The following is a 15,000-nucleotide window of genomic DNA, read 5'->3' as shown; positions in this document are numbered from 1 at the left end:
CTGTAAACCTCACATGGGAGGAAGAATATATATATATATATATATATATATTATATATATATATATATATATATATATATATATATATATATTATATATATATATAAATGACTAAATAAAATAAAAAGAAAAATAAGGGAAAGGACAGGCAGACCGTGGTGGCGAACAATTATTTGTGGAGGTTCAAAATGGTCCTTGAGGAGCGAAGAGGATTAAAAGTAAGTCAATATAGGGAGAAATAATGACTTGAAATTAATTCAGTCTCGCGGTTGAGAGGGTTAATTCGAAAGATAATTTGTATCGAGATGAGACTGCCACGAGCTCAAAACCTCTAAATTCAATCGCTTTCTCCTAGATTTCCTTCTTCTTCCCCACATCCCATCTGCTGGCTCTACTTGGATGTGTACACTCTAACATCATGTGTATAAGTTGTGACAGCTCACTCACTAATCAGATTTCAACGGGCCCAGTTGAGAGCGGCTTTTGGCATGATCAACACCGCGGCCCCTTTGATGTCCTTTGATGTGACTGTCATTACTGTCGCCTGACAAGGGACCTGGCTTTGCCACTTTGACGTCGGTGACACGCCACTTGAATGCCTTGATGCTTACTCGACGTACCTGATGCCTGCTTTTATGTCCGTACACAACAACATTATAACCCCCCCCCCCACTCCCTCACAACCAACAACCACCACCTTCCTTCCCTTTTCTGTATCCCATCCCCGGTTCTTGTTTCTTTGCTCTTTCTTTACGCCCTGTGTATAAAATGTGATGTTTAGAGTCAGTAAACCATCTTTCATTTAATTGTTTTCCTTTGTACTTTAAAGTTTCTGTAGAGTGAAAATTGTGCATCCTCTTTAAAACACAGAATCAAATGACTAAAGAATTTACTCCCCCCCTCTCTCTCTCTCTCTCTCTCTCTCTCTCTCTCTCTCTCTCTCTCTTTCTCTCTCTCTCTCTCTCTCTCTCTCTTTCTCTCTCTGAAAAAGTGAATCATTATTGTCTCATAATGTAATAATCATAAGATTACCAATGTCATGATCTGATAATTGCTATTATTCCACCTGATTCTTGTAATTCATGAAACCTATTTATCCTTCCGACACTACCTTGGAAATTGGTAAATAAATCGAGATTCATAATTATTTGGAGACAACACAAAATTGGTTTCATATAGACAGCTGTGAAGAAGTTCGTGATGCGGTGCTAGTATCTATATGGCGCGATGGTTATATTACGTATAACGGTGTGAAATTGTACTTATATTTCCATTTAAAAATAAGGTACATGACGATAATATTGGCTCTAGACTCTAGAGTTATCTGCAATCATATCCCGTATCTGTTACACTATGACAGTGTCATCTAGGGTCAATTGACAGACCGTACCCGTTGTGGGCCGGTTTAACGGTGGACAGTGGGCGTTCCAAGAAACATGACACTACAGGGTGCCATGTTGGTAAACTCCGAACTTCATAGTATTATTATTTTTTTTTTTTTAAATATACATTGTCATTGAATTGCCTCGCCATCGCTCTGTCTGAACGTCTGCCAGAATGCCAGCTCACTGTGTTCATCTGTCAGACGGGTCCGGTCTTTTTCTTCTTTTGGGGCCTGGATGTTTTTGTTTTTGTTTTTGCTTTTATTTTATTTTATATAGTGGGGTAGGGGGGGTTTCCAAAAAGACCCGCATATATCTACTTCTACCAAGTATGCGTCAGTTAAAAGATAATAGCTATGGCATTTATGACATCAGGAATAATGATATTCAACAAAAGATGATGATTATGATGAAGATGCTGATGATGAGGAGGAGAAGGAGGAGGAGGAGGATGATGATGATGATGATGATGGTGGTGGTAACAATGACGGTAGAACTGGTTTGGTCACGACCATGCTTCAAATTCTGTGCTTTGATTGATTATGATTCAAGCCTTTTTCCATTTGACTATTCATTGCGCTGGGTTTAATAATACATGAATACATATTCTTAACCTTAAAGCACCTTCTCTATTTTATTATTTTCCTGCTAACGGCAGATGTAATTGTATCCTGAGGCAGCATCGTGTCACCTGTCAGTTGGGCATTCTAGCCAGAGTATGTCACCACCACAATATTGCCGGTGATCCTTTTGACAAAACTCAAACCAGTAGACAAACGACCTGTTGTCATGTCCACAATACATCTTTTTGAGATTGTCTGAGTCATCCTCGAAAACAAAATAAAATTGTATAAGATGTGTCTTCTGATACAGTACCAGATAAAGCTATGAGAATTGTTAGACTGTGACGAAAGGCCGGTTTGGTTGAGAATGTCAAAATAATAATAATACTAATAGTAGTAGTAGTAGTAGTAGTAGTAGTAGTAGTAGTAGTAATAGTAGTAGTAGTAGTAGTAATAGTAGTAGTAGTAGTAGTAGTAGTAGTAGTAGTAGTAATAATAATAATAATAATAATAATAATAATATAGTAATAATAATAATAATGATAATAATAATAATAATAATAATAATAATAATAATAATAATATAATAATAATAATAATAATAATTAATAATAATAATAATATAATAATAATAATAATAATAATAATGATAATAATAATAATAATAATAATAATAATAATAATAATAATAATAATAAATAATAATAATAATAATAATAATAATAATAATAATAATAATAATAATAATAATAATAATATAATCTTTATTGTCCAAACAGAGGTAAATTGTTTTGAATATCTCTGGCGTGAAAAAAAAAGGCAAAATATCTAGATATTATAGGATAATCAGTTATCATTTTATATATTATTTTGACATAGAAAATTGATTCATAGACCAAGACAGTAAACTGGAAAAAGAAAAATAGTAGTTCTTTTTAATGACTCGCTTGTTGTGTTGGCTCTCGAATAAATGCACTGTCTAATAATTCTCATTGCCTTTTCTGGTTTTCTTTCATCTTTGTATATATTATGTTACATTTTAAGTGTTGCTGTTCTCTAGGGTGCGCGTTGATAACGTTTAGTGGGCAATGCGCTAAATTGAAGCTCAAGTTAAGGCGTGACCAAATACGCTTCAACAGTCGTAAAGTCACTTCCCTCATAATGACGCATGGTAACTTAGTAACTGGCTCTAAACTATCGGAACAATGGCGGACGCCCTTATGAAATATTTCTCCGACGAGCATAAAAACGTATCAAGAGGAAAAAAAACAAAACAATATAAATCTGATCATGTTTTGACTTTTACACATTCTGATCACAAGACATATGAAAAGTTGTAGCCAGCATGAAGAATAAAAAGTACCGATTTTCTTTGTTTAGAACCACGGTGGCTCACGTTGCTGGGCGACGTGTAATCAGATAATTTAAATCCAATTGGATTCAGTAGTCTGATGTCACGCCGCCTGGCAACGGCGGCCATCTTGGTTCTAAAGAAAGAAAATCATTACTTTTTATTCTTCATGCTGGCTAGAACTTTTCATATTATGTCTTGTGATCAGATTGTGTAAAAGTCAAAACATGATCAAATTTATGTTGTTTTTTTCTTCCTCTGGATACGCTTTCATGCTCGCCGGAGAAATATTTCATACGGGCGTCCGCCATTGTTCCGATAGTTTATAGCCAGTGTTACTAAGTTACCATGCGTCATTAGGAAGGAAGTGACGTTACGACTGTTGAAGAGTATTCAGTCCTTTATTTGATTGGTAGACAAGGAATCATTACAAATACCTTTCCACGCGGGATTGGTATTGTGATTGGCTTGTTGTTCTAATGAATTGTGTCATTTTTGTGAGTTTTGTTCACTCGTAGAAACAACCCCCCCCCCCCTTTCCCCCAAAGGTGTTTACAAACAATAGTGTTCACCGGACACAACTAAGGGACATAATTTATGATAAACGCATTCATGTTTTTGTTTTTATGTTTTTAAGGGTTTTACGGCGCTTGCAACACATTTAGGTCATATCAGCGCCAGGGACGCATTCACCTAATAGGCGATAGAACGTTATTATGGTTGGGAAAAAATGCAAAAATCGATAAATTATAATGAATGTCGGATAAATAAACAGTTTAAAACACATGTAGGATGATAGCAATACGCTTCACCAGTCGTGACGTCACTTCCCTCGTAATGACGCATGCTAACTTAGTAACTGGCTCTAAACTATCGGAACAATGGCGGACGCCCTTATGCAATATTCCTCCAAACGAGCATAAAAGTGTATCCAAAGGAGAAAAACATAAATATGATCATGTTTTGACTTTTATACACTCTGATCACATGACATATGGAAAGTTCTAGCCAGCATGAAGAATAAAAAGTACCGATTTTCTTTGTTTAGAAACACGATGGCCGCCGTTGCTGGGCGACGTGACATCAGACTATTGAATTCAATTTCGACTCTGTGTAAAAAAACAAAAACAAAATTAAGAAAATTATTCAAAATACTATAGGTAATTTACTAAAGATTTAAGAAATTTCTATCTGAAAACTAAATTCAATCAGCAGTCCAAGAAAAATCATGATCAACATACTTCTTCTCAACGAATATCGACAGAGAGTAATATCTCCTCCGTTCCAGCCAGTATTTCAAATACCAAGTCAACCTAAACAGCCCCTGAATATAAAACAGTAATACATATTATAATGAAGCTATTTTTTATATATAATTTTGCCAGGGTTTTCAAGTTCTAGCAAACAATAAGGCCACGTTCGTTCTTGTTTACAAAATCAGAGCCCTTTTTGTCTCCCTTTCAAATCACATCGTCACTGAATAAATCGCTTTGAATAAAATCGCTCAAAATTCAACATTAATTTGTTTGCATAACGTATTAAGTATAAAACTTTTGAGTATAGGCATATTTACCATAGGCCGGAATTAAATGTTAATTGAATTTTTTTATGTTATAAATTTACACTGAGAGAAATGTTTCTGCCATCTCACTTAAAGAAAAAAGTAGATAAACCCAAGAATAGGCACTGGGCGCTTGAAGTCATAATACAACCGTTTATATATATAATATATATATATATATATATATATATATATATATATATATATATATATATATATATATATGGTCTTATTTGATGTTATTCTATTTATTTTTGTCAACTTGTCTGTGAAAAATTGGCTAAATCTAAATCTTGAGAGTGACGGAATTTTGTAAGTGTTCTGCATACCAAGGATTAAAAAAAAAAACACACACAAAAAAAAAAAATCATTTTGAATGCTATTGCGTAAATAAATACTGCTTTAAATCGCATTGTGGGCCTCCCGATCGCTCGGTTGGTAGATCACTTGCTTCACACACAAAGGGATCGAGGGTTTTTTCCAATCCCACAATCCATCCAGCCTTGATTGTGTAGCTGGATCCGTTAGATCTGGCGAAGAGTTCTTTACGATATACTTAAGTTCGATCCAAAGGGTTGCAAGCAATTGCATTTGTCCGGTTAACGCTATATTATAATTATTTTGTTGCAAATCGCGTAATAGCAAATTATACTGACATAATATTAATGACTTGATTGAATGAGACTTTCTGCCATCACGACACAACATTATACATCCATTACCTTTGAGTCAGTGACTGTGGAGACGTTATTTTACTTGAATATAAACTGTCATAACGGCGACAGACATCAGGTTCGATCAAGTTCACAACTCAATCGGTTTACTGTTAAAACAAAGGACAAGACGGTCTCTGCACCCAAACTCGTATATTACTTCACACCCGAATACAATAAGGCAGGATATGATAATCACAATAAGGAGCTTTTAATGTCATCTCAACAGCTTTTGATGAGGGCTCCTCAAAAAGCAAGTTTTCTTAACCCTTTTCATGTGCCTCTCCAGGACACATTAACGAGACGAGGGCTCACCATGTCAGGATATTTTAACAATATTATAGATTACAATGGCTTGCCAAAGCAGGATTATCAAAAAGTCAACAGTCAGTGTTTGTTATTGAAGTTATCATCATTGTTCCAGACTATTCAAATAATATCATATGACATTTTAATTGTGCATAATTGTGCGCATTTTATTTTTTAAATACGCCACCTGCTGTGTAATCTGATTTTATGTCAAATAGATCATTGGAAATTTAACTTCTATTGATGTGTTTAAGAAACAAAACTCACTCAATGAAGGCATTTTTAACACTAAAATTTTATAAGTTAAGCTTAAAATTCAATTTCAAGGGTCAGGTCTATCTCAACATACTACATTCTCAAGACGATTGGCAACATTTGAACATGATTATGTCGTCACCGTTCTGAGAGCAGAAGAATTTGGGTTGCTCTCTTGTTTTTATGGGGTTTTTTGTGGTTTTGTTTTGTTTGCTTGTTGGTTGGTTGTTTATTGTTTTGTTTTATTTGTTGATGTTTTTGTTGTTGTTGTTGTTTTGGGGTTGTTTTTTTTTTTGTTTTTTTTTTTGTTTTTGTTTTTTTTGTTTTCGTTTTGTTTATGGTTGTTTGTTTTTTTTTAATGTGTCTAATGAAAGTTGGTATTTGTCATAGTAATATTTTTCTTCGTTGTTTCTCATACACTTATCAGTTCCAAAATTAAACGGATTTGATATTTTTACTAAAAATAATTAAATTAAAAATTCTTAACAAATGATAAAGTTTCAAACCGAAAAGATCTCAGTTGACAACACAATCAGTTGTTTTAGTCCATAACATGCTTTTTAATGGTATTTCATTAAAATTGCTTATAAACAAAGGCCGTTGCGACTGAAGTCAATAATGGTCATTGTTAAAATGATTGATTCATTGTAACGAGACTGCCGACCCGACCCCTGCATATTGAATGGTCGGAGAACTATTAAAGTATCCTACTTCTTTTTTAGATTTTCCCTTTTTTATTATTTCCCCACACCTTTGATTATCATTGTCGTCGTCGTTATCATCCTTATCACACTCTGATTCTTCCCACTTCTATTCTCAGCTTTCCCCTCTTCCTCCCCTTCTCCTTCTCTCCGTCTGCCATTCTTTGAGATTTTTGTCTCCTCCATTATCCACAATCCGCACCTCCTCATCATCTTCCCTTTCTCTCACCCTCTCTCTCTCTCTCTCTCTTTCTCTCTCTCTCTCTCTCTCTCTCTCTCTCTCTCTCTCTCTCTCTCTCTCTCTCTCTCTCTCTCTCTCTCTCTCTCTCTCTCTCTCTCTCTCCTTAAATATAATTGGGATGGGGTTTAATAATCCTGCCCAAGGAAAAAAAACGAAAGTGCCTGAAGCGGGGCTCGAACCCGGGACTTTCCGGGTCACAGTGCAATGCTTTAGCAACTTCGACCACTATATATATATATATATATATATATATATATATATATATATATATATATATATATATATCCGTTTCCTTGCTTTCTCTTTGCACATCTTCTTTTCCGTTTTCTTTCTTTTATTTCTCTCCTCCAAACCCTCACAACCCTATTCTCAGCTTCTGGTCCTCTTTCTGCCGTCCTGAAATTGTTGATGAAATCATTGACGGAAAGGAAGGTCGTAGATTTGAGAAGTAGATAAATTCACCACCTGTTACTGCCCTTATTTCAAACACTCCGCTATTTATAGGCACTCTACAAACGGGATTGGATTTGTCACAGTTAAAAGCAGGCCAAGTATACAAAAAAGATATATTTCAAAAACAAATTTAAAACGAAAACAAAACTGAAACGAAACGAAGCAAGTTCATAACCGACGTGAATCTCTCTCAAACTTTGTGAGGATGTAGATAGTTGTAATGTATGCAAGTTATGTGTTGTTCGTAAAATGTGTACATCTGTGTTATATGTAACATATCTCCTCGTGTTCGTTTGTTTTCCTAAGGTATCTTGATGATGTTTGACGTTCGCACCCGGTTTGTCTAGATCAAGGCTAGGCAAACACAAGTTTTAATGTCTAACGGGCTTATGGTTGCCTGTGTGTGTAACTTTTAAATATATTTTTCTTTGCTTTGTTGGGAAGTTGACGGGAAGAAAGCCGCATAACGAAGTATTTTTTAAAATGTAAACTTCAGACTGTTTGTGCTGTTTATCCCTTTGTTTTCAAGCTCTTTCCTGGTTGTGAAATGGGACGTACTTTTTTTTTTGCAATATTTACAAACGAGTAGGATCGAGGGTTTGTTCCCTGTTTTGTTTGTTTTTGTTTGGTTTTTTGTTTTGTTTTTGTTTTTGTTATTTGGTTGGGATTTTTGTTGGGTTTTTTTTTTTTTTGGTGGTGGGTCGTTTATTTTTTGTTTGTTTTTGTTTTCGGATGGGGGGGGGGGGGGGGTTGGGACTTAGATTCTTGAACTACATACATGTCTCTCATTGCTGCTGACGTAATTTTAATATGTGACCCATCGTCTCAATTCGATTTTATGTCAGAATGGACTAGAAGAAAACAATAAATGAGTTCAAAATGAAGATTATCAGAATCAATAGGGAGCCCTTCCATACAACCACCACCCTCTCTAAATTCTCTAGAAAATAGGCTGGTATAAATCAGAATGAATTTGGTGTCCACAATTTGAATCTTTATTTTGTTGGGGTTGTAACGACCGGAACTAACTCTGGGACGTACACAACCTACCTTGACTTACTTACTTGACTTATGCCTCTTGGCTCCTGGCGGAGCATAGGGTCTAAACAACACTTTTCCATCTTCTTATTTTGTCCTCGGCACAGACCTTTGCCTCACTCCAGGTAAGATTGTATCTGATTAATTAATATTAATTCTAGAGATCTTAGAAAGGGTTGATGGAATAGAAGAGCTGCCGAATTGAGGGTTTGTTTTTTTTTTAATTTGTTGTTTGCGTGTTTGATTTTGCTTTTTGTTTTTTTTTTGTTTTTAAGTTTAAGGAACAAAACACTCTCTCCTGTGAGGGTCTTTATTTTGACTAGCGAATATGTCTTTACTTAAATTTTTATCATCAGGTTGAATACGACGTGTGTTGAGACGAATTGTCGCATCACATTGTGTATAATCACTTTTTATGACGTATGTCTCCGGTCAAGTGAGTTATTAAGAGCTATAAATCGCGCTCTTTTTCTCAAAGTGTTGTATTACGTCCTTTGAAGAAGTGGTTTGTTTTCTAAATTTAACAGGAGATCAAAAGAGGACAATTGATTTTTCTCCTACGCGCGTACTTTTAAGGTCATAATGATATTACAATCGAAGCAGTTGGTAGCAGCATGAACAATGAATGTCGGACGGAAACGAACTCTTCCGCCGCTGCATGAAAAAAAATAAGGAAAGGTGATGTAGCGACGGAGGGGTAAAAAGTAATTTTTATCCTCTAAAGATTTACGAGTGGCATCCATACTAATAACATAGTGTAGTTAGAACTGGACAACGAAGTCAGAGCAATATGAGGTTCTTGTTCCTTACCTCTGCCTCCGACCTTTGAAAGGACGACATCTCGGCCATCACTGTCAAGGGATGTAATCCTGTAATTAAGGGGGACGGAGATGAATTATTTCAAATTGTTGTCTTGGCTGCATGTAAGCTGGGCTTGGCAGGTCAGCTTGTGGCGATGTCTCTATAAAAAAAAATGAAGCTGGCTTTGGTTTGTGAAGCTTTGTGAAACTACTGCAAAATCTGTTCGTATTGAATGCAATATCAAAGTAGAGAATCTTAAGAGAGAGAGAGAGAGAGAGAGAGAGAGAGAGAGAGAGAGAGAGAGAGGTTGGGAGCGAGGGTGAGGGGAGTGTGATTGATTGATAAGTAGTTAAATAAATAGATATATTGATTGCTAACTGGATAGATAGATAGGTAGATAGATAAATAGATAGATAAATAGATAGATAGATAGATAGATAGATAGATGAATGGATAGATAGATAGATAGATAGATAGATATATAGATAGATATATAGATAGATAGATAGATAGATAGATAGATAGATAGATAGATAGATAGATAGATAGATAGATAGATAGATAGATAGATTAATAGAGCGAGAATGGAAAGCACCAGACCATGAACTTAAAACTAAGATTATTATTGGGGATAAAACTGAGATTGTGATTGATTGAGGTAAAACTGAGAATGAAATTTGAGGTAAAACTGATATTTTATTTGAGGTATAACGGAGATTATTATTCGTCGTCATCGTCATCATTTACTTATTTATTTATTTATTTATTCGTCGTTTTATTTATTACAGATATTTTATTAATCTTACCTGTTTTACCACAAACTCATAATTCATTATGTTTCGTTTAATTGACAATTTACATTTTAGATGAGAGGTACGATAATAATCGGGAGGTGGGTCGCAGTAGGGTGGAAAGGAGAGGGTTGAGGGCAGAAATAACAAAAACTGTACCATAACGATAACTGACAGGTCAGGAAATTGAACAGGGGGATGCTTGGGAGAGTGGGGGGGGGGAGGAGGAGGAGTAGGAGAAAGGGCCGGGAAGGGGGGGGGGCATGGTTGGAATTCGAAACGTTCAACCTGACAGTAGGGTTTGTTCATTTTCGTTCACCAAGGTGGAATTCTCATTATCTCCTCTGTCGGCTGTGCAAAATCCATTTTCCGTCTTTCGATACTGGTGGATGGGCTTTGCGCGTGTCGTTTGGAGTGAGCACTGACGGATGTGAGTAAAGGAAGTTCCTCTAACGTCGGCGGTCTCAATGGGGTGTATTTGTTTCCCCTGTCATCGCCGTTTTAGTGTTTGCTTTATGCCCTCTTTAGCACCCATTCCGTGACGCTTGGAAAACAATAGCAACAATGATCATAGCGATAGAATGTAGTGTAAGCAATGGGGAAAACTGATGTTCTTGAAAGATAAATTTGTTCCTAAACGTTCGCATTAGTTTACGGAGAGACGGAGATATGGGGAAATTGTTATATAATATTTATTAGATGATAAAATAATTTAAAAAATGAATCGCAATTTTATTGTTGTGGTATGTTTTCGCTGACGCGAGAAGCGAGCTCATAGCACGTTGAATGCGTAGCAAATAAATATACAAGTATAATTCGGCAATGGTGTTATCATCATCATTGTCTTCACGCCTTCCTGCATGTTAATCTCTCGTGATGAGCTTGACGTCTTTATGCCAAGATGCGGAATAAATGACACCGCTGTCGTAATGAAGATAATAGAGGTGCAATAAAGTCGGAATAATAATATAGATATGACGAAGTTGCAATTATTGCCATAGAGCGTATAGAAACATAATGTAAGGCTACTGAATATTATATTATATTCAGAAAAGTGAGTGGAGCAGGCACTTGTGTTGATAGTACGACAACTCCACCTGGCTGGGGAGTACCAGTAAGGTCGTGGGTTCGAGCCCCCATCGCCGCCGCGAAATTTTTATTCTCTATTGTCTTCTGGCACTTTCCTACTCACTTCATTTCTTTGTGTTATGAATATCATTAAGTCGCCTCTGATAACCCGCATTTTACAATTTATACTTTTGGTCCGGAAACTCGCCCTTCAAACCAAATGGTAAGATGAATCGATTAAAATGGCCCTCATGTTGTCCAAATCTCTCTAATCGATATATCGGAAGTTCCGAGTTTTTGACAAGATTAGGGACATTTTAATTCATCGATATTTAGAGAGTGAGTTTCTGGCCAAAATGTTAAAATCATATTGTTGTATTTTTTTTTTTGTTTTGTTTTTTATTTATTTTATTTTTTTTCTTTGTTTTTGTTTTTTGTTTGTTTTTATTTTTTTTTGTTTTTGTTGGGGGTTTTTTGGGGTTGTTTTGTATTGTTTTTTGTTTTATTTTTGTTTTCAGTATACGGTGCTAAAGTTTAGCTAGTTAATAAAAATTTTGTTCATGATATTTTGTGAGAACTTTAGGAATTGAGCCATTCAATGAGAAATTATTATTATTATTATTATTATTATTTCTTTTGTCGAAACAGATTATAGCGTACATAGATTTTGGGGGATAAAAAGACATACCTACTCAATCATGTTAGTTATAGTATTTTGAGTCACTAAATTTATTCAAAACAAAAAATAAGTTGGGGTTTTGTTTCTTTTTTTTTTTTCTTTTTTTCTTTTTTTTTTTTTTTTTTTTGTTTCTTATTACCTCAAGGTACATATGAAGATGTGTCTAATGACCGATCTTCGAACAGTTATTTGAATTCGTTAGGCTAATACTGTCGTGCTCTTTGAAAACGCAAAACATATTTTTTTAAATGCTGCCCTTCGATTAATTGTCGATCGAATAAAATGACCTCCATCTTGCCAAAAGCTCTCAAACTTGGGAAGAAGTCCCAGGATCGATATTTGAAGAATGAATTTTCTGGCCATTTAAAGAAAAATATGATTTTTGAGAGTACGGCAGAATACACTTACCTACTGGATAATTTTGGCATCGTGTGTTGTATGTTGGTATCTCTAACTGGGAAGATAACAATGCCCATATGTCCTACATTTGGTTTGAATGTGGTGTATGACTCAATACTCTAACGTCACTGGCCAGGGCATTCCAACGACAAAGCGATCACCATCATGCCTTGTCATAAGCACAAACATTCATTCATTCATTCATTCACTCAGTCAACCATTTATTCATTCTTCTATCTATCCTTTCATTTATTTATTCATCCATCCATATATCCGCCATCCATTCATCCACTTGATATCTTCTTGTATTTAATTCTTCGCTTTCATCATTCATGTGTGTAGTTATTGAACACTTTGAGATGTTTTTTTGTGTGTGGAAAGCGCCATAATAATTTTATTATTAATCTTCATTATTTTTACTCATACAAATGACATATTCTTTCATTGACAAATTCATTCATTCATTCATTCATTCATTCATTCATTCATTCATTCATTCATTCATTCATTCATTCATTCATTCATTCATTCATTCATTCATTCATTCATTCATTCATTCATTCATTCATTCATTCATTCATTCATTCATTCATTCATTCATTCATTCATTCATTCATTCATTCGCTCATTCATTCATTCATTCATTCATTCGCTCGTTCATTCATTCATTCCTTCATTCATTCATTCATTTATTCATTCATTCATTCATTCATTTATTCATTCGCTCGTTCATTCATTCATTCATTCCTTCATTCATTCATTCATTCATTCATTCATTCGTTTATCCAACAGCTATTCATCACCACCGATATTCATACAAATATTCTTTTGGGGTTTTTATTTTATCATTACGTGTCCATTACGTCATTATTCAACCATCATTCATCTATCTATCCTTTAACCTCACATAGGAGTAACTTAGTGTTTAAAATTCTCTCACTTCACATCCATCAATGTTAGTATTTACCCACATTTATTCTTTCTTTCCTCCTCTTCCTTTATTCAGCCGTCCAGATCATATCTAAGTCGTGGCCAGGCAAAGCATGCTGTGAAATGGCACAGACCAGGGATTGTCGACGCAGATGCTACAGCGTGAGTACCCAAAACACATCCCAAACAACTCACACCACCGCACCACTTGTTGAACAAATAAATAAAGAGTAGATTTCTGTAGCGCAGCTCCAAAACTATAATAATTTTTTTTAACGTGACAAACGAGTACTTAAATATAAGCAAAGTAATGGAGATTAAGATAAAGGGAGTATAAATCTGACTCACGAATGAACAACACAAAAGAAACGTTATTTTGTTAAGGTCCGTACTATAGATAGTATGCGTTTGGCTAAGGAGCTCACAACATTGCCATCAGGAAGTATAACGGACCAACACACAAAACTTTGTATAACCATGGTCGTTTATAGTCAGGTTAATACAGTTTAATGAGAAGTACTCATAAACCGGGATGGCAAAAAAAAAAAAAAAAAAAAAAAAAAAAAAACAATAACAAAGTCCTGAGTGACGTCAACTTCGAACCATCTATAAGAAAGACATGTACTACTTCAAGATATAGCCAGAAAATTCATGAGGTCCCAGGTTTAAGAGTTTTTTGCCAAGATTAGGGTAATTTATATCGATCGATATTTAAAGGACGAGTTTTATGGCCAATTTTTAAATACCTACGTGTCTTTACAGTGTACGGCAGTTAAACTGGATAAAAGAATTCTAGTTTATTATTTCAATTCTTTATGACCTGCTTGTTTTGGAGTTATATAATTTTAGAAATTTGGTAGTTGTACATAATAAATGTTATTCAAGCCTTGAGTATAGTGCCGCGCTGAGGACCGGACCGAGGACCGGTCCCACGGTCTTTTAGCTGTGAACCGTGGTCCAGTCCCAAAGAGGAAGACCGCCGGCGGTCCTCACTTCTTATCACCTTTCAACGGTCTCGCGCCATACTACTTCCCCAGCGATTCGTTGCCTCGGTCCTTTGCCTATCTTCCACCAATCACCACCCATCCCACTTAATTAATCGCACCCACCCCCCTTTGCCATACACTAAACGACACAGACGACCATAGAGGCAGACGACCACCTCCCTCCACTCCGCAAACCGCCCTTTCGTGTGTGAGATGGGGGGAACAGGAGGCGCACGCCTTGGACGATTCCATTATACGGGGTAAATTTCAAAATTTACTGCACCATAATGATCGCAATGACAATGATCTATGATGAAGGCATGACCCCTCTTCTCTAATGAAATGTATGTGACTACTAAAGATGTGTGTGTGTGTGTGTGTGTGTGTGTTGTGTGTGTGTGTGGTGTGTGTGTCGAACCTAGCAAGTTGCAAGTCTGATTTTTTGTTTTCTTTTGTCCATCTCTTGTCGCCACTCCTTTCTATCGCATTATTGTCATTTAAAATAATACAATAATATTAAAATTTCGTTTGGTGTTTTAACTAATCAAGTAATATGAGTTTCATTAGTTTCTTCCGTCCAAAAAAAAACAGTTATAACGTCTGTATTTTTAAAAGGTCCAATAGAATATTTGGGGACCCCGATAGCTCAGTTGATAGAGCACTCTCTTTATACGCAAAGGGCCAGAGATCGATCCCGGGTGCAGTCGATTTTTTCTGAATCCCTGTCTACTCAGCAATGAATGGGTAGCTGAGTTTGTTAGATCTGGCGAAAAGTCACC

General features: G+C 35.6%; 1 protein-coding gene across 1 annotated transcript in view; it reads left to right on the top strand.

Moving 5' to 3' along the window:
- LOC144964232 (reversion-inducing cysteine-rich protein with Kazal motifs-like) overlaps positions 1-15,000 on the top strand; it is a 148,084-nt gene that overhangs the window by 87,678 nt on the left and 45,406 nt on the right. The window contains exon 5 of the mRNA XM_078898282.1: positions 13,312-13,397. Within this exon, the coding sequence (XP_078754408.1) occupies positions 13,312-13,397 (86 nt within the window). The remainder of the gene's footprint in view (positions 1-13,311; positions 13,398-15,000) is intronic.

This window comes from Berghia stephanieae, chromosome 2 (assembly GCF_034508935.2).
Source record: "Berghia stephanieae isolate SIO BIC M18660-M18661 chromosome 2, UCSD_Bste_1.3, whole genome shotgun sequence".
NCBI lineage: Eukaryota > Metazoa > Mollusca > Gastropoda > Nudibranchia > Aeolidiidae > Berghia > Berghia stephanieae.
Note: the sequence above shows the minus strand (reverse complement) of the source record. Positions and strands in the feature narration are given on the sequence as shown.